Source organism: Emydura macquarii, unplaced genomic scaffold (assembly GCF_026122565.2).
Source record: "Emydura macquarii macquarii isolate MOO-44397 ecotype Brisbane River unplaced genomic scaffold, CSIRO-AGI_Emac_v2 contig_705, whole genome shotgun sequence".
NCBI classification, from domain to species: domain Eukaryota; kingdom Metazoa; phylum Chordata; order Testudines; family Chelidae; genus Emydura; species Emydura macquarii.
Window position 1 is genome coordinate 16,880,724 of NW_027130842.1, and position 24,935 is coordinate 16,905,658.

The 24,935-nt window shown below is 42.6% G+C and overlaps 1 protein-coding gene across 4 annotated transcripts in view; it reads left to right on the forward strand.

Moving 5' to 3' along the window:
- Nucleotides 1-384: 384 nt before the first annotated feature.
- Nucleotides 385-24,935, forward strand: part of TMEM181 (transmembrane protein 181) — a 47,729-nt gene continuing 23,178 nt past the window's right edge. For 2 of the 4 annotated variants that reach the window (XR_010918672.1, XM_067542487.1), the window contains exons 1-4: nt 9,925-10,588; nt 18,723-18,826; nt 23,081-23,136; nt 24,691-24,781. Coding sequence is in view for 3 of the 4 variants with exons in the window: in XM_067542487.1 (XP_067398588.1) it covers nt 10,581-10,588; nt 18,723-18,826; nt 23,081-23,136; nt 24,691-24,781 (259 nt within the window). In the remaining variant the exon portion in view is untranslated. Of the gene's footprint in view, nt 1,105-9,924; nt 10,589-18,722; nt 18,827-23,080; nt 23,137-24,690; nt 24,782-24,935 lie in introns of those variants that run through there. The other 2 variants (XM_067542489.1, XM_067542488.1) reach the window with 2 other exon arrangements.

Below are 24,935 nucleotides of genomic sequence, written 5' to 3' on the forward strand. Positions count from 1 at the left end.
GGCGGAGTTAAAATTGTTTGGGAGACCTAACTGTATTCCCCTTAGCATGTTTTGGTTTCTTTTAAATTTAACCTTAACTGAATTTCCTGGATTTTGGTTTGGAGATAATTATAATATCCCTGTAGAATACTTTACCCTAAATTACTCAAATTTAACTCCTTACTGTAGTTTTTAATTGGGATTTTTTTTTTGGGGGGGGGGGGGGATCTTTTCATTAAGAATTTCATCTATGATCACTACAAAAGAAACTGACGAAGTGATGAGCACAGGTGCCATCTGTATATCTTTTTATTTCCTTTCTGTTTTGGTGGGCTTTGTTATGGGTCTTTTCAGATTGTCGGGGTGGTCTCTGATGAGGGGGACGTTTTATACATGTAGAAACTTTTTAAAATAAAATCTCCCCCCCGAGATTTTCCTTACACTTAAAGCATTTTAGGGGGGGGACTAGATCGAAGGCAAAAGTTTAAGAGTCTGGGTGGGGATTAAAATATAAGTGGAACACAGAAAAGCTCTGAAAACAACGTGGGCTGTCACAGCACAGCAGCCAGCGGGCAAACAAGCGTTGGGCTGGAGGCATGGGCGAGCTGCTCCGTAAAGCCAGTCAGAGCCCGGTGAATCTGTCCAGGGTGCTGAAATCGTTCCTAGCCACACCTCAGTCTCCCCTTCCGCGTGGCCGGCCACCTCTCCTGTGCGCAGCAACCCCGAGGGCTGCAGCACCCAGCTGGGGAAGCAGCAGGGCAGGGCCCGGGGCGGCCCCAGGCACCTGGGTGTGCCGGGAGCCGTGAGGCAGGGAGCACCCTGCTGGGGGGGGGGGGGCATTCCCGCTACCCGCTCGCGTGGGAGGCGGGAAACCGCCGGGGGGCGGCCCAGCCTCGCCGCAGCTCCTCCCCGGGCAGCGCCACCCACCGCCTCGGCGCGCAGCAGAGACTGAGCCGGGCCCCTCGCCCAGCTCAGGGGGACTGGCGGCGGCGGCATGGATGCGGATTACCCCGCCTTGGAGAACCCGCTCTGCAGCGAGCTCAAGCGCTTCTGCCGCCGCCTCAAGGAGACCTACAGGGAGATCCAGGAGGACCTGACGCCTTGCAAGGATGAGCGTTACTACCGGTAAGGGCTGGGCAGCGGGCGCCCTGCAGCCGCCCCCGCAGGGCAGCACGGAGGGGCTCCGGGGGGCGGCCAGGCTCTGACCCCGCCGTTTTGCAGGGCGGGTGTTTGCCGGGCTGCGCGGGGGAAGGCGGACGCGATTCCAGCTCCCGGGGTCTGCCCCTCACCATGAAATCCGTGCGCACACCCCTGCCGGGGAGGGGCTCCTGTACTGTCGGGCCGTTTGCAGCCAGAGGGGCTTTGGGGGGCGCCAAGCTCCACCGTGGCCGTGTTAAGGAAGGGGGTGTTGCTTGCAGGCCGGGCCTCTGCTGCAGCCTCTGCGCTTCGATTTTCTCCACCAGCTGACTGATGGGGGGTGGGTGCCGGTGTGTAGTCAGCAATCATGGCGGCATCTTCCTCGGCTGTTGGTCCAGGCTGGCAGCTGAACGAGAAAAGGCCATTTTTAAATAGGGCACTCTTGCAAATCCATAGGGGGGAAATAGGCTGACTGGGAAAAGGTGCCTCTTCTCCAGGATCTCTCTGGTTCCCCTGTATATGAGTTCCGCCTACCTTCCTTTCAAAAATAGCCCAGGATATTTTACTTCCTTGATTGCTGTGAAAAAACTTATTTTCCATAACATGGAAACACCTGATTAGGACCTTTGATGACTCTGGGGGGGGAGGGGAGGGGAACCTACATCAGGTTTTTTCACTGAGCTGGAAACAAATCCCTTACAATGAAACCACCTGGAGTAAGATTCCATCAACAGAACCACCTAGAACTGGCTGTTGTCTAAAACTACCAAGGCTGTGATCTCACTAATAAAACCTAGACATAGTTTTCCATAACACAGAAAGATGGACCAAGGCCTCCCAGGATCTTGAGCACTTAGGACAATATGAAAGAGGTTCCCTAGCCTGTTGTGAACTAGTCTGTTATCCCTCCTTAAAAAGTGCTTTCTAGAAAAACCTCAGTGCACACATTCCATCACCTGCTTCTCTGCTTTAAGTGTATAAACTATTATATAATAGCTCTTTCCTATTGTATCTGAGCACAGTGTGTGACTCCTTCCATTTAAATATTTGTACACAATGCACCAGATCCTCAGCTGGGAGTAAATCAGCAAGAATCCTTTGATCTGAGTGGTGCTACACCCATTTTCACCAGCTACGGATCTGGCCCATTGTATTTAAATTCTCACAACATCCACAGCAGCAAGAGCTGTTGAGACAGTACTATTATCTGACAATTTGGCACCATCAGTGTATCCTGACAGGGTTTAACCTAGCTGCATTTTTCCCCAACAAAACAATGGCTCATTGAACCAAAGCTCAGGCTGACAAGTTATGGGAAATCATTAGAAATGGTGGGGAGGGAGGGGCAAACATGTCAGCATTATAATTGTTAAGTTAGAGCACTGTCTGTTGCAATATAGTGTATGTCAGCTATGCCATATGTGGACTCCACTTGCTGATACTGCTAGGCTTTTGGATATTGGGCTCCTGATAGCTACTGCCTTGCAACTTGTGGGGTTATTTTTACCTGTACAAAGTGACTACAATGTGGCTGTAAAAAGCTACCACTCTGATTTGCACAGGGATAGATGAATATAGAATGTACAAGGCAGTGGAGATTTAGACCTAGGTATAACCAACTTGATATGAACAGAGCTTGAGAGATGGCTGTGTTCATCTAGCAACTGTTCCACTTTCTTTTCAGTAGGAAGCAGCAGTTCTCCAATAAAAACTCTCTTTAACACACTGTTTTGAGCAAGAGTATGTAGTAAGGGGCTTTCAATACTACATGACAGAGACTATACTGGAATGACCCAAATGTGGTTATAGAGTTGATTCTGGGTTGCCATTTTCCAGTGCCAGCATCTCCTGACAGTAGCAGCTGTAAATACTTGCTCTACTTGCTGTAGAACCTGAGGAATGAAAGATGCTATAGAAATGTAAAATGTTATGCTGTTACCTTTGTGGTTGACAGGGAAATAGCTTTTTTGAATCAAGAATGATGCTGTGAGTTCTGCTGGTATTGTCTCTTCTAAAATAAGGCAGGTATACATTGCCTCTGAGGAAGCTGGGGCTTTAGTTCACTGAGGGCTCCCTGTCACACAAGCCTCAGATCAAAAATCTCTGTCAATTTCAAATCTTCCACATAAAAATATGTTCCACTTGGTAAATATGGAAAGGGAAACAGCTTGATCCAGTGTACATGGCACTGCACTAGGATCTGATTCTGACTCTTGGCTCTGCCACTGACCTACTGTGTGAGTTTAGGCAAGTCACTTTACCTCTCTGTCTCAGTTTCCCCGTCTGTAAAGTATGGATAATTATATTTGGTCTCCTTTGCAAAGGATGTTGAGATCTACGGATGACTCAGGCTAAATATTGTTACATTTATTGCTGAACCAATGGGTTTACCTATGCTACTTTTTACCCACTGAGGATCAGTTTTCCTACAATTAGCATTTCTTTTCATTCCCCAGTCCTAAAGATTGGTGGCTTTCCATCATGTTTCCTCCTTCTCAGTCTTGGAGACTGCCATAGGCTATACTGATCTCCATACAAATTAGAGCAGTCTTAGGGTTCCACTAACTGATGCCAATGAATAATGGCTCTGAAGAAGCCACTCCGATAGTCAGGATTGCCAGTGCACATTGCTCTGTCCCCTACCCCTTCCACCCTGGCATGCTTCTTTCTGACCTTGGAATACCTCTGATGCTAGGTAGGGAGGCAGGAGCTGAGCAGCTGATGTAGGGCTGGTAGTTGGAGATTCCCCTTTACTAGAAGGACCCTCTGCTGCTGCTTTAAGGCAGCTTTAAGTCTTCCAGTGATGCAGTGGGGATTTAGTAGAGGTGCTACATTTGTATCCTCTTTGAAAATCTCAACAATAATGCATGTTCAAAATCAACTAGAAGACTTGGTATCACAACAGAACTTCTCTTAATTTCAGTGGGTGTTGAACAGCTAAATCCCCTACTTGGTTTTGTAAATCTCAATTTGTATGACTACATTTTTGGAAGGAAACTTATAAGTTAACTTGGATGGCTGTTTGAAGGAAATGGCAGGAACACGGTGCTTCAAACGATAGTATAGTGGCCAAATTATGTGACTCCACTGATGTCACAGCAGATCTATAACTAAAAGCAACATTTGGCTTGATACTACTGAAAATCAATAATTCTAAGCTACATGCACAACATCATTATTGGCTAACCAGCTTATAAAGAGAAGTTTTGTATTCCAAGTGCTCTCCTAATGCTGAGCTTTGTAATAATATCCAGAGATTAAGATAAATGACCTACAGTGAGATTGCAGTATTTTTTTCTCTTTTAAATAAGCATATTTTTATCTCCTGTCCTGCAGTACATCATTCTGTCCATCAAAAAGCAGTAGGCTTGTATGTGACAGTTGTAGTTCATCTCATATTTTACTTAACATTTTATTAATGTAAAATGTCTCTTGTATGTGTAATGAAATAAAGAATAGCTGGGGCTTGGACCATTGCCTATTGTTAAAATTGGTCAACATTTCCCAGTATAAGAACCTATTTTCAATTGCTTATAACTTGCCAAATTTCAACCATTTGGGAAAATATCATTCAAAATGATTCAACTGTTTTTGAGAATAAGGTTAGACACATCTCTGACACAAAGGCTACCCCTGGCAAATTTCAAGTCCCTATTCCAAGGCATGAACCTGGTAGGACTGCTCAAGATGGCTGGGTTGGGTTCCCAACTATGCCACATACTTCCTATGTGATCTTAAGCAAGTCACTTAATCTGTCTGTGCCTTATCTCCTTCTATCTCACAGGGATATTGTAAGGATAAATCCATTAATGTTTGTGAGATACTGGGATACTACAGTGCTGAAGGTCATAGAAGTACCTAGACAGATGTGCATAAATGAATCACAAAAGTTGTGACTCTCCAGCTTCTCTTCCCAACACAGTAAAAATGCTCACAGATATTATAAACATATTGTTTCATCACTTTCTCACCTCCTAGATAGAAGGACTTGTTGAAAAGCCTCAAAGGGAGTGGGAGCTGCAAGGTTCATATTCCTGACCTAGTTGCTTCAAAGTGTTGTTTAGCAGTACCATCCCAACAAAGGCCTATTCTGGGTCAGAAATAATCTAGATCATTCTGAATCCTCTGATCCTTATTCTGTGTCCTAGAATATCTATTTTTGTCCACTAAAATTCACAAACATGTTCTCTCATTTATTTGGTATTCCCAAATACTTGTTCTGGGTAAAATTATATCCCTTATCCCTTTCAATTGTATTCAAAACTATATCAACATCAGTGCCATAAATCATAGTTCTAACTGCCTGAACAAATATCTACATCACTGGCCAAATTCATCCCTGGTATGTTTCCACTGAGTTCAGTGGAGTTACACTAGGGATGAACTAGTCCTATGCGTCTGTAATAATATGATAAATCACACACAAAGATAATTTAATAGACTACATAATGCTATCAATGATAAGTGAAGTTAAAGGATGACCATAACATAAACACTACACTTTGTAAGTAAACTGGCACAGGAAGTAATGAGCTTGTTTAAAAGATGTGGTAAGTATTATACACAGTCTTGCACTGCCTGAACCATCTATGAATTCTTGGTGTAATGCAGAGGGTTCAGCCTGAGATGGCTCTGTCTTATGTAGATGACAAATATCAAAGCTGGGGAGTACTTTGAACTTTATCCTGGCATAGATAGCTGGTTTCTCATGTCTTTAATTAGCAGCAACCTTGACATTTTATTAATGTATTACTAGATGCGTGCTATTATGAAAAGCAAAGAGTAGTACAAAACGTAGTTGATCGATTCCCTAAACTCACCCTACCTAGCCCCGTGTCTCTACCTGCTGAATGGGTCTGTGACAGCCTTTGCTGTCCAGTTTCTCAGAAGACTCAATATGTAAGCATTGACATTTCTGCAAATGATTGTTCAAAAAGCAATGGTATATGCAATATTGTTATATTTTAAATAGTGTGTTTAAAGCAATAGCTTACTAGATTGGCTTTAATTTGCAGCTACTTGTAATCTGACTCGAAACATTTTCACCTCTTGTACACTGAGGCTGGTCCCAAAGTGACTGCAATGTTGACATTATCTTTCTATTGAAAGATATATTATGGTTTGATTAGGCTCAAACTCGTTTTAAAAAAAACAGGATGCTGTCTCTAAGGTGAAGTGAAGTTTCCATGAACTAACCACACAAAGACTCAAAACATATAAGATGTGTCAGTCCTTATACCATAGATGAATAGGTTTGATTCAACCTCAGAAACACCTGTCTGGTGTTTTGTTTTCTAAATATATGGTTAATTTTAATGTGATAGCTTGTGCCATTAATCCCTAACTGTTATCAGCAATAGCAGTGGGTGCTACCTGAAAACTGAAAGGCAAAACACAACAGATATGATCAGAGTCAGTTTGCATTAGCAGATCAAGATCATACTGAATCCGACTCCAAAGACGGTAGATAAATGATATCCTGCCAGGTCTAAGGAATCTCATCTGGGCTATAGCCAGGGATCGTGTGGGCAAATTTTATGACAGCTGCATTACATGACTGCATTACATCTCCATCTTGATCTTCTAGACCCCCTGTTACTACAGTTCTGTGCCTCTCCAGGAAACACAAAGCCTATGATGTTAAATTGCCATTTAATTTTGTGATATGGAAAATGTCCCCTGGAAACTAGAATGAGATCATCAAACTCATTTCACTTGTGGCCCAAGCCAGTTTCAGACCCAGGTTTTTACAGTAGATTAGCAAGTGTATTTAACGTACTTTGTCACGTAGTTCCCACTCAGTTGCCTTATTGAAAAAAGGGACATGGGTGGGCAACTCTCATTTTCTAGTGTTCTATAGTACCATAGAATAGACCTGGTTTTAACTTCCAATCCTGGCCACATTTGTTTAAATGGCAAAACTCCCACTGATTTCACTAGGATCAAGATTTTACCTCTAGTCTTTAATTCACTAGTCAGTTAAACTACATGGTAAGTGGGAAACACGCAGCAGCAAGTCTTAACGTCTGGTCTACAGACTCAGGTTCGTGCTACTGTGCTAAAAATAGCTGAGTAGACGTCTACACTAGGGCCTGGGCTGGAGCTCAGGGTCTGAAGCTCAACCCTTCTTCTTAGGCTTTATGGCCTGAGCTTCAGCCAGAGCTTCGATGTCTACACAGCTATTTTTAGTGCAGTAGTAAGAGCCCAAATCTGTAGACTGCACTCTAAGACTTGACACCACAAGTTTTTGCTTGCTGTGTAAATTTACCTTTAGGTCTTGGAGTACTGTTCAGGCACTGGAGAGAAAGGAATGTCTCATGTCACTTAAAGATAAGTGACTCAATCCTCAGTTGTTCTCTTTGGCAGTAGGAATCCCTGATGCTACTTTGTTACTCGCTTCAATGAAGAGTTTTTTTAAAGAAGCAAAGTAGCTTTAGAAAGGTGTAAGTATAAGGGGTCTGTCTGCTGAATTAGCTCTTGGCAGATCCAAGAGCAGGAGCAAATTCAAAAGCTAGAGGAGGCTTAGGGTGTCATATATGTGACACGCTTAATTCTAGAGAGGTGGTAGGCTCAGTTTGCACCACTCTGGGGTGCCACCAGCAGCCAGTTCCTGGAGCAGAATTTAGAGCAGTTACAAGAAACGCTTTGTCTTGTAGAACAGCTTTGGCAACTCTCTAACATATAGTGCATGGCTGTGTAGAAAGTACGATAAAAAGAGGCATGTGGTGTTTAAGTAAGCTATATAACATCAAAGTGTGCAGTATCCTAGGTCTTGATCCAGTTCTCATTGATGTCACTCTTGTACTTGGGTCTGTCACTGACAAACCATCTAAGCAGTGAGTTCTTAAATACTACTACTAACAAGCCTCAGGTGCCTTGTTAGACATGAGGCTTAAGCTCAAAGGCCATTGACTTTCAATTGACTTCAGTGATACAAGATCATGCCCTTAAACAGATAAACCTTTTCTAGTGTTTTTATAGATACCACAGCACTGTATTACTCCAGGTGTCAGTTGGTGTAACTCCATAAAAATCAATGGATTTCCACTGGTGTAAGCCTGGAATAACACAATGCTGAGTCAAGCGCTACATATTCAATAACGGCTGAACTATTCTCTTTTAGCCATTTTTAAAATAGCATTGGATCAGAGATATAATTAGAAACATGCATGTGGAAATATAAATGATTAAGAATTATGTTGGGGACAGTACTTTAAACTGCTCTGTTGTTTTATTCTAAAATGTCATTACTCTGCAGTTAACAGTTTAAAACACAATCATGAGCAAAGGGGGAAATCTTGGAGGTCAACTAACAGCCCAATACAATCGCAAGGGAAGCAAATTAACATTTGCAGTATAGGAGGGTGTATGTTTACTTAACATGTTTAAGGGCTTGCCTACACTTGCTGTGCTTCTGTAGCACTTAGTGAAGACTCTACTTATGCAGATAGGAGAGCTTCTCCCATTATATAGGTAATCCACCTCCCTGAAAGGTAATAACTATGTCAAGTTAGGTTGGTATATAACTGGATCATTCAGGGGTGTGGATTTTCTACACCCCTGAGCGATGTAGTTATATTGACATAAGTTGCTAATACACACCAGGGCGGAGTACAGATATTACATCAGACCAGGTCTGTACTACAAATTTACATTGGTATAATGACATAGCTTAGGGATGTGAAAAATCCACACCCTTGAGTGATGCAGTTAGACCAACCTAACCCACAATGTATACAGCGCTATGTTGACGGGAGGGCTTCTCCCATCCACATAGTTAATCCACTTCCACAACAGGTGGTAGCTTTCTCAGCAACATACTAGTGCCTTCACTAAAGCAGCACAACTCCATTGCTGCAGCTTTAAGTGTAGGTCTGCCCTCAGGTTTGTTCTGGAGTTACAGCTTGAGGCGTGGCCCTGGTCTACACTACAAACTTATGTTGATATACTTATGTCTCTCAGGGGGGTGGAAAGTCTGCAGCACTGTAAGCGTAGACAAGCCCAGCATTTCCTCCTGCTCAGGGGCGTGGGGGGAGGGGAGGGCAAGCAGAGGCCTGGGCCCAGGCCTCCCCAAAATATCCAAGTGGGGGGAGACAGGAAGGAGCAGGGCAGCTGGCTGCCAGCTGAGCTCCTCTTCCTCTACAAGGACACCTGAGTTTGGAGCTGGGGGTGTGTGCTCCCAGAGCAAGGCCCAGGCTCAGGCGGAGCTCTTACCTGCTGACAGTCATCAGTTTCCTCTGCTGCACTACCTCACGCACCCGCCCGCCCCTCATTTGCCTCCACCAATCAGCAGCAGAGATGATAGGCGTGACAATCCTCTTAACCAATAGTAGCATTCAACAAGTGCCTGTGGCTGGTGGCAGCCTGGCTAGTGGCCTCCAGAGCACCCATAAGCTTTTGGAGGGCTCCAGCTGGCCATGCTGTCGCCCCAGGGCCTCTGGGGGTGGGGCAGGCAGGCAAGGAAGGGGTCACTCAGGGCAGGAGGGGAGGAGCATAGGGCCCCAGTAGTGGTAGTGGTGGTGGTGGGGGAACACAGGGAAGGGAGAGATGAGGGCATAGGGCTGTGCCCTGCAGGAGGGGGGAGCGAGTTTGGGAGACGCGATGGCGGGGGAACAGTCCCTGGGGCGACGCTCCTGAGAGAGGGGGGCTAGGAGCAGCTAAGTGGGTCTCGGGGTCCGTTTCCCCTCAGAAGCAGGGAGCCTGGAAAGACGCAGGGGACAGACCCTGCTGGGCCAGAGCCCTCCCCGCCACTAGCGGCTGCAGCTGCGAAGCACAGCTGTGTGTCCGTGCCGTGCCGTGTGTCCGTGCCGTGCCGTGCCGCACATTCGAGCCGCGCGTGTCTAAGGTGCCCCTCCGAGAGCGGTCACCTGCCCCTGCTCCTGCTGGCAGCGCAGCATCGCCGAGGGGAGGCGGCTGGCCCCTGACCGCTGCTAGGAAAGGGAAGTGTCCCTCAGTCGGTAAGAGTGATGCATGCGCCTCACGGCAGACAGACCGACCGACAGAGGCGGTCCCCGGCGAGCTGGGCGTGCTGCTGCTGCTGCGGAGCTTGTTCGGACACCCAGGCCCGGCTCTAGGGTCTGCTCCGGGCCAAGGGACTGAGCCCAGCCACAGGCGCTGCTGGGGGCGGGGCTCGCTGGCCTGGCGGCCGGGCACGGGGGGGGTGCACGGGGTCGAGCAATCAGGGTGTAGCCTCGTGTCCCTCTACACGCGCGCGCCTCCCTCCCCCCGCAGGTGCGCTCGGCTGGTGGCCCCTCCCCCGAAGGGGCCGAAATCTCGGCCGCGGCGCCTCTGCGTCACGTGGCCCGGCGTGGCGTGGCCGGGTCGTTTGGTGACGCATACGGAAGCGCTGCGCTCGCTCTAGTGGTTCTGCGGTGGCGGCGGCGGCGGTTCGCGACTTGTCTTACCCGACCCTGCTGCGAGAGGGGCCACGCCGCTGCCGCCGCCAGTGCGCATGCGGCTCGGAGATGGACCCGTGAGTGCTGCGCGGGGGGGGGGGAGCGTCTCGGGTTCCGAGCTGTGCCCTGGGCGGGCTGCTCCTGCCCTCCCCTCCCCCACAGTGGGGACCACTCAGCCCCAGTCAATGACCCTCCCCTCGCTCCCGCACCCAGGGCTATGGGGGGACGCGGTGGTCAGGGCAGTCCCGGGGCCGGTGCCCTACGGGGGGGGTCAGACTCGGTGCTCCCCCTGGCCCCTTCCTTCTGGCCTGGTGCTCTGTGAGCCTCCCCCCGGTGCAGCCCCTGCGGCCGGCGCCTCTTGTCAGACGGTGACCACAGGAGGGAACGAAGTGACCGGCTGGCTGCCCCCGCCCCGCGGAGCCGTGTGGGGCGGGCAGGGATTGTAGCAGTGGGAAGGCTGCGTTAGTGCGAGCCCCCTCCTTGGCGTGTGTGCCCCTCCCCGCGCATCACTCCAGAGCTGTTGAAAAACATGTTGTGTTGAAGGGGGTAGGGTGCTTGGCTCCTGTCCAGTGGGAGTGTGTGGCTGAGGAGAAAGTTTTAAGTCCAGCTGGCCTGCGTGACTGGCAATGAGAGGAGGAGTGGTTGGGGGGGATGGAGAAAAGCTGGTGCTTTGGACAACAGCTGGTGCTTTGGACAACTTAAGTTGTTGTCCCTTTAGCATTGCAGGGTTTTTTTTAATGTGTATTTCAAAAGTGCCTGGAGCTTTGGAAAGGTGTCCTTTGGTGTGGGGTTGTTTTTTAGATAGAAATTAAAGGAAAAGGTTCAGGAGACATTTTCTAAATCAGATCAGGTATTGGACCTAACTTTTTCTAGTTAAATAGTAACTCGATCCTCAGTGTTTCTCAAACATTTTGATACCAAGGATCAGCCTGCTGCCTTTCTAAACTGTCAGAGATCTCGGGGACCAGCACCGGTCCATGGACTAGTAGCTGCTTAGGTGAATGCTGATACCTTTGGAAGGCTGCTTTGGTTGAAGGGCCTGGTAGGGTGTTTGCAGATGTATTAGATGTGCAGTTACAGTTTAGTTTGCTGTTGCATTCTAGGGTGGTTCTGGTTTTGTGTTTACCTACATGCTGATTTCTGTGTGCAGACTTTATCTGGGAATTAGGGGGGTAGAATGTTTGCTACTCTGGGCAAACTTGAAATATCACAATCATGAATTGCTAAACATTGTACTGCCTCTGATACAAACTTGGCAATACTCATTTGGAGACTGAGGTCTTGATTTTGACAGTCATATAACATAAACACAGTGTTTAAAGTCTTTGTTGAAGGATTTTGCATGATGTGTTACAGTCTAGGTCTATGCTATAAGCTTATATCTGTCTAACTGTGTTGCTCAGGAGTGTTAAAAATCCACACTCCATGTATAAACCCCTCCCCCATGTAGACAACGCTATGTTGACAAGAGGGCTTCTCCTGTCGACATAACTATTGCCTCTCGTGGAAGTGGATTAACTACCCTGATAGTATAGCTCTTCCATCAACATAGTAGTGTTTTCACTGAAGCAGCTGCAGTGTTTTAAGTGTAGACCTGCCTTCAGTGAGACTCTTAAATCTCTTGTTCAGAAAATAAGAACAAAATTGCCAGTGACCAAATTACTAATTGTCTACATTAGCACTTATGCCAGCAAAACTTTTGTTGCTCAAGGGTTGTGAAAAACCCCCCCCCGGGTGACATAAATTTTGCTAGCATAAGTGCTTATATAGACAACTCTGTGTCGCACACCCACCAACATACCTACCACAGCTCATTTAGATGGTTTTATTATGTCGGTGGGAGAGCGCTCTCCCATCGACATAATGTAGCTACACAAGTGCTCTTACAGCAGCACAGCCGTATCATTACAGCTGTGCCATTGTAAATTTTAAGTATAGACTAGTCCTTAATCTCTTCCATTTTATAGATGAGAAAAGTGGGAGGATACAAGCCCACTTTTTCAAAGTACTTTGTGTTTTTTGCATAGAAGTAATTATATGAATGCAAAATTTACACTGTCTTAGAGGTTAACAACCTTGTTAAAAATATGTTGCCTCAGATGACTATTTGTGTGGTGGAACTTTAGCCATGACTAACTCTCCAGTCATCAATAGATAAATAAACATAAGAAAGTTTATTTAAAAACCGCCACAAAAATTTGTTTAAATAGTTATGGGTAGCAGTCATTTGTAGTTATATAATATATATGGCAACTGCCATATAAAAAGCATTGGTAGTAATTGCAATTTTTCACGTAGTCAATACCCTCTTGAGTAGCTATTAACCGCAATAGTGATGTAGTAGTAAGCAGGAACCCCAAGTCTCTTGGGAAACGAGGGACAAGTGTCTTTAAAGAACAAAAATGTAGAAGGAGTGTACAACTGGATGAAATACTACAAATGTAACTAAAATATTTAACCTCAGAATAAACCAAAGGTGCCGGTGAGGCCTGATTCATCAGTGATCCTAAAACAGAAAAGAATAGTTGAAAAAGATAGAAAGCAGAGAACAGTGTACAGAATAGTGTATATCAGAGATAAAGATACTAAAGCTAATAGGGGCAAATTACCTTGCTTCCATTTTCTTCTTTGTTTGCTCTGCTACATTGGCACAACCTCCCTATCTATAAAATGGGTATATGCTGAAAGCATTCTGAGAACTTTAGATGAAAAATGCTATGTACAAAGGTGTTTGTGATTTTATGATAAAATTATGGAGAAGACCAAGTTGTGCAGGGAAGAGGGTGAGAGTTGATCAGCCTCATATTCAAAACAGCATTACTAATTTATCATTGTGGATTATAGACTCTTCACTTGCATCTTACACACTTTTGCAGCTTCTGTATGTTTAAATTAAGATTAATTAGGGTGAGACAAACAAACATTTTTAATTCATAGCATGAGCCAGGATTTCACTCATGATCTTAAAAATAAATTAAATTCCTCGTATGAAGGTGACTGAAATATCATAATTCAAATAGTCACTTAACTTGCAGAAGCTGGTGAGTCTAGAGCATCTATAGGTCACGCTAATACAGACTACATTAGTACAGAGTTTCTGTAAATCCTGAGTCTTTGCACCCAGGAGTTAAATCTGAACCTTGTTTCTTCCTGTATTTCTGTGTCCTTACCTATATGTGGTGTGTCATTTGTCTTTATTTTATCTAGTTGCACAGGAATAGCCATTTGAACAAACACTTGCAGATCAAGCTAGTTTTCTTAGTCAAGGATTCACCTTTGCCTTTTCCAGAGGTGATGTGAACAGACTTCCATATTTTAGTCTCTGGAAAGGCTTTTCAAATTGCATGTTTAAGTGGGGAGCTCTTATGGGGAGACTGTTTTCTTGCATTTATATGTTCAATACCTTTCATCCTAAAGTCTCTTACAGATTTAGCAACAAATATAAAAAGGAGTCGCTTTGCCTGCTACTTTTGCACAGCCACCTCTGGATTACAGCATGTCAATTTAACAGTGCAGAGAAACTATACAATGGTTCAGGATCAAAAGTGAAGAACACTATCCAATTAGAGTTCTAGAAATTATTATAGACTCTAACTATATTAATTTGAATTTGGCTGAGGAGTTATTTCTTCTCTTTTGAAAAGTACTACAGAATTGTATTTATTTACAAGTGGTTAGGATGTCTGTTTTTATTCCTTAGTGGAAAAATGGTACCTCCAAAGTTAGTGTCCACCAGCACTATGCTGAGTTATCAGTTCAACATTACTTTAGATGCTACAGTATAAATTAATCTGAGTTGCCAACATCACTTCCTGCCAACGCCTTTTCCTTAGTCTGTTAATACTGTTTTGCTACTAACACAGCCTGACTCTACTTAGCTTGAGATCCAGCAGCTTCACAGCACATGGCTTCAGCGTTAGTTGCTAGTGTTTATTATTAGATAATACATATTTAGAAGGTGCCCAGTGATCAAAGGCCTCTGAACCCTCACACACAGAATATACAAAATCAGCAGCCAAAGTAAATTATACTTACTTTTGTGGCAATGCAGAAAAGTATAATTTTGAGCCGTGTAACTTGCAAATTTTTTTAGATGCCCTCCCCTCCACTTGGCTGGCAGGTTGATCTTAATGATAGTTGCATGTTAGTATATGTAACCTGCTGCATTATCATCTGTAAATTCACTGTCACCATATTACAGTATCTAGGATTTTCCATCGAGATCTGCACCTTCGGGACCAGACTTTCAGTGACATTGTGAATGGTTGTAGTAATGTTGGATGATAAATGTTCCCGATAATTGATCGAAGAAAATATAATTGAGTGTATTATGTAAGAGAAGCTTTGTTGACTGGTTAAGACGTAAGAATCTCCCTATTCTAGAAGCTAAAATAGAGTAACACCAGAAAAGGGGATGTGGTGAAGAGCTGGGGTAATCTTGTGTCTCAGTGAGCAGATTACAAGGATAGGTTGGCCTGCTGGAAGTCTGTAGGGATCATTGTATCAAAATCCCTTCCTCAGACTACACAAGTTGTAATTGCCAGAAACTTTATTGTGGAAATAGGGAGTGAGATCAGAGCTTCTCATACATGGAATGGGAATGATTATTGGTAGTGTTTCCTCCCAAGATTATAGTACCAAACCCACTACTGGTTTCAGTCTGAGCAGTTAGGCAAAGTTTAAGCACCTTTAAACTGACTTTGATATTTTCACTTGAAACCACTTACGTATGTGTTCACTCAGTCTATCTTTATCGCTTTTCTAGGCTCCTTTTTGTCCTTCTCCTTCATTTGACTCTGAGCTATTCTTGATTGGCCCCACTTCTTCCTCCAGCCCCAACTATACAAGATAATGTCCTTTCCTTCTCTCTAGTCTTTTTTGAATTCCATCTCACTGATAGATACAACCAGTTCAAAAGCTGTTTCCTCCTTTGTGATTTTGATGTCCTCATTTAACTTGTGGTGTCAATCCCAGTTTGATTTTTTTTAATTGTCCTTTATCCTTCTGCGGTCTTTTGTACATGTGTAAAATTCTGTTTTTGTTTTTTGCAACATGCTCAGAATCAATTGTGATATTTTAGTATATGAAACAGTCATTAACTGGATTGTGGGAATAAGATCAGTTATTCATAGTTGAAGAGAATTGAAACTGTTAAAAGAAGGTAGAGATGAAAATGTGATTGAAATGGATGGTCCAAAGTTCACATAGTGTGTATCAAAGGCTTAGTGGACTGAGTCTAGAAAAATGAGAAATTCTAAAGCATATGGCTTAATAATGTTGTCAGCTGACAACAAGAAAAAAGAAGGGGACAGAAGAGGACCTGATACAAGCAAATAGAAAACCACAGAGTATTGTATGCTGTCAACAAATTTACCAAACAGCTGCTAACTCAGACCAATACCAAAGTGGATGTGAGGGCAGTTGGGTCCAGGCTCAGCATTTCATTGAAAAGCCCCATGTGCATCTCCTATTGGCCCTCCTTGGCTGTTGCAGTGGTGAAAGGCAGCATGCATTTCAAGCTGTTTCCATACCTTAACTTGTGTAAGTAGTGAGTGAACATAAAAAGTGAGCTGCCGTTTGTGGTTTCTTCAGGGCAGTGTGATGAAGCTGTCCACATTATCTCTGTCCTATTTGTAAACAAGGGACCTACATGTCTGTGGTTGTCAAATCAACACCATGAATATTGTGGGTGAAGAGTCTTGTTACTTTATATGAGCATTGTGGAGACTCAGAAGAATGTTTGTTTTATCTGCGTTTTGTGTCCATGTTAAATGCTTTGAAATCTCTGCTGAAATGAGGAGATAAAAGTATGCATGAAGAAATGATAAAACAATATTTGCTGTGATGCTGATTTTAACTGCTTTAGGATATTCTTCAACTATATTTGCTGGGTAGCTACCTGTTATGATGCATATTTATGTCTTTCCCAATAAAGTCTAAGAAATAGCCAGTGTACAACATTCCTAATTATGCATGATATTCTGGGCAACTTGTAGAACTGACAGCCCTTGGAAAATTACAAAATAGAACTATATTGTCACATCTGTTCATAGCAATGCAATATATACCAATATAAACAGCTTTAAACCAGTATAAGTGTGTCCACACAGGAGTTTTCCCTAAGTTAACTAGTCAAGTTAAATCAGTACAAAAACTGTGTGTGTACAGTTAGTTTAAATGAGAAACGTAAACAGTTCTAACTGGCATTGTCAATTTAAAAAACACACTTTTACAAGTGAAGATTTATGTATCTGAAAGGTCAGATTTTTTTCTTATGTACTTTTATTGTTTGTGCATTTGACAACTTTCTGTGGATAGTTAGTTTCACACTTTTCCCCTGTATAGTCAGCCAGTTTCTCCTATTTTTTGTAGACTTTTTTGCACAGCTACAAGGGAGACACATGTAAGGGGCCTTGGACTGCTAGTGCAAGGTGCTACCACAAGAATCCTGTAAAGCCAGTTTGTTCAAACTTGCAGTGTGGACAGTGCCTCATTTGCATCCCTCCTTCCACGTACATCTTTGTTCTAAACCTGTCTAATGCTTGGCTTTCCTCGCAAGTGAACTGAAATGAGCAGATAAATCTAAAGCTGTTTAAAATTTCATACCTCAGGAAGCTGCATTTTGATTAAATATCTGCATTCCGAATGCTATTAAAAGCGTTAAGACATCTTTTCCAGGAAGTGCTTTGTGGACCAGTGTTGGTCCATAGAACACAGTTTGGGAGCCTCTGCCTTAATGGATTTTTATACTGTATTCCTATTAATTAAATTAATATTCTTAAAACTTAATAAGCCAAAATCTCTTTATTCATGTTTCTTTGACATGAACACTTACATAAAATTTTGATTCAAATGGCATCTCCTTAACATATTGAATCAAATTGTAGAAGTAATTGCCAGTGCGCACATACTGTACATGAGCCTGAGTACATGAGTCCTCGATAGGGATTAAACCAAAATCCACATCTGAATTGCAGATTGAACTCATCTTTCTAATGGGCTGAACGCGTCAAACTTTGGGAAAGCTCAAATTTGGATCCAGAGTCTGAACATCCACATCTAGCAGCATCCAGGTCTGGAGCTTGTCTCATCCCATTATAGAGATGAAGTTCAGGACCATATTTATACATAAGAGGTGGAAAAGTGACTAGGACTATATGTGTATCTCAGTTAAGTAGTACAGGTCATCATCATCATAAGCTTAGAAATATGGTATCCTCACAATACCCTCTGTAAGGTTACGTGTATGTCAGATAGTTGAGCTATAATATATAACTTTCCTCCATCTGGGAGGAGTTAAGGAGGAGACACTTTCCCACACTTAAATCCTAGGACAGCAGGAAATGTTTTTGGCATGAAAGGAATGGTAACTGCTGTTTAAAGTACTGCAACAAAAAGAACTTCACGTTCTTTAGTGTGCAGTATTTTCAACCTCTGGAGAGAAAAAATTATGAGTTGCCCCCGCCTCCTTCAAAATCGTAAGGTTTTTAAAACATAAAAAACGCACAATGTAATCCTTTTTAATTTTTGTACTCCCCCTGTCCATCCCCAGTGTGTGTGACAGTGTTGCCCACTCTCCTAAATGTATCAATAAAGTGATTTCGGCCCCTGCTGCAGGAGCTCTCACCCCCACATCGGTCTGTCAATTGCTCAGCAATTAATCGTGCTCCCAGCCTGCACCATAAATTCGGCCCGCCCAGCCTCAACTCTGCTCCTCCTATGATTCTTCACCCTGTTTTCCCAGGCCTGGGGGGGCTTCAGCTGGGTTCCCTTCTCCTCCTTCCCATACTGCGTGTGGCAAGGGATGGAGCGTGGCACTATCGTTTCTCTGTTTCTAATAGAAGCAGCTCCCCTTTCCCCTCCTGTGATGACAGTGAGCGGAGGGAAGAGACTTTGCCCATTTCTGGCAGGACTGAACTTCACAAAGGGGCTGAAGCTTCTTGCTTCATCGCAAGGCTGGCTCCAAAACCCTCTGAAATCCCCACACGTTGCCAACTCTAGTAATTTTTTTTAATGCTGAGTATACGTGGCCAGAAGGAAACTATGGCGTTTGCTCTGTAAAACTGCATCACCGATGGATTCTTTTTGATATTCAACATTGCTACAGAAATTGTTTTAATCCTTTTTGTTACTGAGGACTGTCTGATGCAGTCTCTTTTTACAAGTGCCATTTCTGAGTTCTGATTCTGTGCTTTCTTTTGCTTCCTGCAGGTTAGCACCAATGCGATTGTATACACTGTCCAAACGACACTTTGTCCTGGTCTTTGTTGTATTCTTCATTTGTTTTGGTTTGACAGTCTTCATAGGAATTGCAGGTAAGATTATGATTGCCTTTTTTAAAAGCTTTGGCCACTTCCATACTTTACATTGTGTAAATAACTAATTCTCCACAGATTTGCTCTAGTGTTAATGAGGCTAGTGCCTTGAGATCTCTGGAAGTGTACATAGCTGCAAGTCTGCATTTAGTATTTACAGATTTTTTTCTTATATATATTGAATAGATTTCCTTGCTTAGTCATACTGTTTCTGTACTGAGGTAGATGCTAATTAAGCAACTGATACATTTAAGATTAGCTAAATAGAAGACTGTATCTAAACCTTGGTCTGCTGACTACAGGTGGCTAATAAAATACCAGCATACATTTGAGATAGAAAGGCAACATATTGAGAGGAAGTATGGTCTGGTGATTAAAGGACAGGACTGGGAGTTGGAAATCTGGGTACCATTCTTGGCTGTGGTGTTACTTAAAGTGGTTCTGTGAAAAACAGTGTGGTGGCCCACCTACTTTCTCCATGATTCCATCTCAGTTTACAGTGCTCAGTTTACAAGTAAAAGGAGAGGCTTAAGCTATGTCTTCACTGACAGCGGCAAATTCGCCGCTGTCAGATCGACTTCTCTGGATCGACTGAACGGGCAGTGCAGACCCACTCAGTTGATCCAGAAATCAACATATTAAGACCACCTTCTCAAGTGGCATAGCGCTGAATCGACGGGAATGCGGTTCTCGTCGGTGCAGTGAAGACGGCGTGCAGAATAGAAGCAGAGAAGTCGACGGAAGTTACGCAAGTTTTTTGCGTAGCTTGCATAACTCCGGTCGACTGCCGCCGAATCTTGGAGGTAAGTGAAGACAAGCCCATACTATTTTGTGTGTGTGAAACTGTCAGCCTGGCAATTGCAAATTCAGCTTGAGAGCTGAGAATCAAACTACATTCTTTATGCTTGAGCAGCTTCAACAATACAAACAATTTAGCACTCATTTGTACTAATGTGGCCCTGTTGTCTTCAGATTATGCCTTAGTTACAGCTATGCAACCTTATGGCCTTCAGTGAGGATTGCACAAGTATATCTGAGGGAAATGGCTGGCTCTGCAATTGGAATACTGTTAACTGTTCTGATGCATAGGTCAGAAAAGTCAGAATTCAGGTTATTCTTCCAGAGGTGTGTGCCTTCTGCAGAGCAGGCAATAGTTTGCCACTACTTTGCAGTAGTGAGTGAATACACATGAGCCGATCTCTTAAATAAGCAGATGCTGTTTTTACTTAGAACCGCACTTTAGCCTCTCTCTGCCTCAGTCTTTCCATCTATAAAATGGTGGGGATAATACTTTGCTTCCTTACGGGTGTTGAGGATTAATTGTAATGCATTGGATGGAAGATGCCATAGTAATGCAAAATATTTTTGATAATACTTGGGCAAGCAACTTTTGATTAATAAATAGTTACTGAGTCTTCAGTTTAAAATGTGGCTGAAGACCTCTGTTACTCTGTGGGGGCCGTGTTTGTTCCAGGATCTTGGAGACTGAGGGTCACTAGTGGCGTGGTGGTGGTCTTGAGAGTTTATCTATAAGAGTGTTTAAATTCTATCAGAGTTTATCTATATCGTATTTTATGGTGGCTAGTATGTTAGCAAAATAACAAGAATTCTAAATTCATTCTGGCCATCCTGTAAATGAAGAGCATGTAAACATTTTTCTGTTCAGTGTTGCTGAACTTTGGCATGCTCAAAAGCTGCTTTTAAAAAATGAACAAAAAATAAAAATAACCTAAAATAGCAGAAATCAGCCATAAAATAGAACTGTCATGGGTGCTGTTTGTTTTGTATCTTAAAATTTCAGGACCAAACCAACAGCCATCATATTTGTAAGTAAGAGAGTGATGTTGCTGGGAATGCCTGGGGGCATCCAAGGGCAATGTATAGTCCTTAATATGATTTTATGTAAATGTAGTTTTTAGATTACTTCTCTTAGGAACTATTAAGGAAGAAATGGAAATGGCTTCATCAGTGCTGTTTCTGACACAGCTAAATAATTGGACCATATTCTTCTGTTATATTCTCTGCATTCAACTCTAATTACTTGGTCAGGACTTGCAGGCATGTGACAGCAGGCTTTGGTTAATAATGGGCAAAACAATGCTCCATAAAAGTAAAAAACTGAGCTGTTCATTCCTGATGAAGGGCTGTTCTTAGTGAGGAATTTTGTTTAGTGGTGTGTTGCATTGCATCTGCTTGCATGTTGCTCTGATAAGGTGGATGCCCCTGTCCCATGTAACTCTGCTGTTGTAAGGAATTCATGGTTCTTTGTACCCTTTTGGAAGCGTGGTATGACCTTTGATTTCCTTCAGGAATTGGCTGTGCTGTGCGATTCTTATCCTCATGAGATTGCTTTGGCAGCATGGTGTGTGTTGACAGGGCATGGACACAACTCATTATTTTCTTTTAAAAGCACAAAAAAAAACCCCCAAAAATTTGACCTTGTGAGGAAAAAAATTTGATCTAGCATTTTTATTATGCTCGCTTGCAGAGTCCATATCACTCTTTTAAGAACTGCTTTCTGTGTGCATTTTGATTTTAAAAAACAAAACACCTAAGTGCGCATTCCTGAGCAACCCTACAGAAAAAACCCAGTCTGTGTATAAGAGGGTTTCCCCCCCTCCCCCTTTCTTTTACGCAAGCAAACGTTTTGCTTTGTCATTTAAGGGAAACTGGGGAGAAAATACTGGGGGAAAATGTAAATTCTTAGTAAGCCCCTAACTATTTTTGCACCAGGAAAATACTACTCTTGATAAGACCCATAGTCCACATGCTGTTCATAACAAACACCAATACTTGTGTGAATACCTACCCGTGAAAAGAGAATAGACAGCATTATGGGCACATAAGATGTGATATATTTTTTCACCAATTGGTACATTAGATTTGTTTTACTCCATTATTAACAACAGCATGCTGTCTGTATATGGGGGAAGGTCATGTGCAGTACAGTACTTGCTTATTAAAGTAATATGACCTTAGTGAATCTCACCAAAACAGCTAAGCAGACTGAAAGAAGCAAGAGGGTATGTTTGCTGTTTTTTTCATGTGTATATTCTATTCCACACATCCTATGTGTTTACTTGCAGTACTGGGAGCTGAATAGAGCCTTACTCCCACATGAGAGCAGGCGTTCATTTAATTAAAGATGTCTGCTGCTCTCCGATTTATGTAACCCAGGTCATGGAGAAAACAGATCTGAACCAAGGGGCATCCATTCTCCTCCCCCCTCTTCATGGTTCTTTCATGCTAATTCTGGGGAGTGAAAAATGCAGGGGAGATGCAAACTGGCCTATGAGTATGTTGAGCTTGTTTTCTATGTTTCCCCATCTGTCCTGATAGAGCTTTTCTGCTCACCTGTCTAAGTACACCCTAACTCTGTAAAGGTTCATTTCCACTGTTTCTGCGAGGCTGTGTTTGTAACGTTAAAGTCCTTCTTGGCACAATAATTTGTTCATTATTCTTTAGTTCCATGACCAGAAGAGCCACTCAGTCTGTTGCTTTAACACCTCAATTTAAGTGTCTCTTGTTGGAATAACATCCATATATACAGTAGAACCTCAATGAAAGAATTCATATTTTGTATGTGTATAAGGATCAATTAAATGTGTCTAGACACAGAGATAGATAATGGTCAAAATCCAGTACTCATCCCACAAAATATCATTACTGTGTCCACAGGGTATGCAAATGGTGTGCTGGCATTGGGTGCTCAAATGCTGTAGGGCAATTTGAATAGAGATCTCTTCCCTAATAATGCCGCCTCACTTCTATCTGTAGACAGAAGTATTAACCACAGCACCAGTCTTTATTGGACAGTTACAAATAATTTATGAATCACAAGCATAGCAGGGTCAATTTATTAGTTGAGGTAGGCTGTGAATGTTTAATAGGATTATTTAAATACAAAAAGTAAATTTTGTTTTAGCTTGAAAATATCCATTGTAGTCTTTGAGTACATTTGTAGCATGTGGTAGAGTAGGGATCTGGGACTTTTGACTTCTAGTCCCTGTTCCGCTACTTAATCGTTGAGTGGCTTGCATGGATATCAATGGACTTCCTCTCTGTTTACACATCTATAAAGTGATGTAATGTTTGCCTGCCTCACTGGGGTGTTGTATAACTAATATTGCAAAATGCTCTGAAATCCTGAAACTAAAGGTAATTATACAAGTCTGAAGTATTCTTCTACAATTTAATTATTCATAGATTTACTTCAGTACTGTCTTCTCTCCTTCTTTTGACTGTTTTATGTAGGTCCTAGTGTTATTGAATCCAATGCAGTAACAGCCAAATTGAATAACAACTTAAAGGTAAGAGCTACGTTATGTCGTTGTTACATGACAGGTACTGATGACTTTTTGTTAAAAAGCATTTTATTAATTTGCACACATGCTTAAGAAATCAGGTTTTAAATGGAAACTTATGTTTTGGTATATCTGTGTGGTGGTGTGCTTTCCAACTTGCATGAGAACTCAGAATTTACTGGCTAAGAGTTTGCTCTGGTTAATGCTTTATGCTGCCTCGTGAGTACCCAGCATCAGTTTCTAGGCCCAGTTAGTCTTTCTCTGGGCTGGTAAGTTAGGAAGACCTGTTGCTAAGGCAGTGTTGCTCCGTACTGTGGCCAACCAGAGCGTGGGATTCCCTTGAGAACCCATGCAGACCTCTTTGGACAAGAAAGACACCATGATGTGCATCCTTAGAGGAGAGGGCTGGAAGGGAAATTGAAAGCAGAGAATTAAAAAAGCCTTCAGTGAGGATTGACTAACCCCAACATCCATTTTCAAGTCTGTCAACTGGAAAAAAAAAGTTTGTGTTTTTTTCCTTGGCAATTGTTCACTGGTAAGTGAAAGATATAAAATAAACACCAGAGAACTGGTTTCCTAAAAGCAACCTTAACATCCTTCCTTTCAAGGCTTTGCATTTTTCCTGCGTCTTAGCTCTTGGGTTTTTTTTTCTACATCCACTCCCATCTAGTTTTACCTTAGACAGTAAGCTGATGGGGTGATTTGTGACCATACTTAAATTGCTTTGACAAATATAAAGTTGTGTTTTAAATATGTTGAGCCCTAAATGTTATACCTGTCACCCATGTATATTTATTTTAGAGAACAGAGACCATTCTTAGACACTTATTGTACCTAGATGAATAGAGATATGGCAAAGAAAAGCCAGGCCTTTCTCTTCTACCACTGCTCCTTATAATCTATGAATCTAGACCTGAAGGGACAGCTATAATCATCTAATCTGACCTCCAATATAACACAGGCAGTAACACTTCCCTGAATTAATTCCTGTTTGAATTAGACTATATCTTTTAGAAAAACATCCATTCAGAATTTGACCTACTTCTACTTGCAACTTGTATCTGTCCATTTCTTTTTTCAGGGTTTTAAAATGAACATAGAAATTTTAGACTATTAAAAGGGAAATGGCTGCCATTTTGATACACAAAGTTGAATAAGCTTGAAATGTAGCAATATGATCACCAAAAATCTGATTCTTGAAGCGTAGAACTAGAAATAAACTACTGCTGGTACTTGATTTGAAAATATAAAGCTATATATGCGTTCTGTACTTGCAATCTCTTTAACTGTTTGTTGCTTCCTTTATTTTCTTTAAATACTCTCTCTGCTCAATACAAAGCTACACAAACTCTGTGTGCTAATAAAGTGAAATGCATTAAAGGCTGGTGTTCACACCACCAGAACTGTACCAATAACAGATCATTTAATGACTTGACAAAAACCATGTTTTTCTGTTATAAGTGTAGAACAGCAACAGAAGCCTTTATTCATTGCATGTCCAAATGACTAGTGCAGTAGAATGAATGTGAATTACTTCATATGCTTTTTGTTTTCTTCCAGATGAGGCCGTTTAAATTGAATTCAAAACCATTGTCTACTTATAATCAGCAGCTATGGCTGACATGTGTGGTTCAGTTGGATCAGCCTGATGGTAAGCACCTTGTCCAGTTTATTATTTAAAAAAACTGACTATCCTGGAATTTTATTACAGTAGGTATAACAATTCAATTATGGTTATAGTAGTTGACCTATATTTCACTTAACTATCATGTATGTTATGTAGTTTTATCTGGATCCAAAATGCA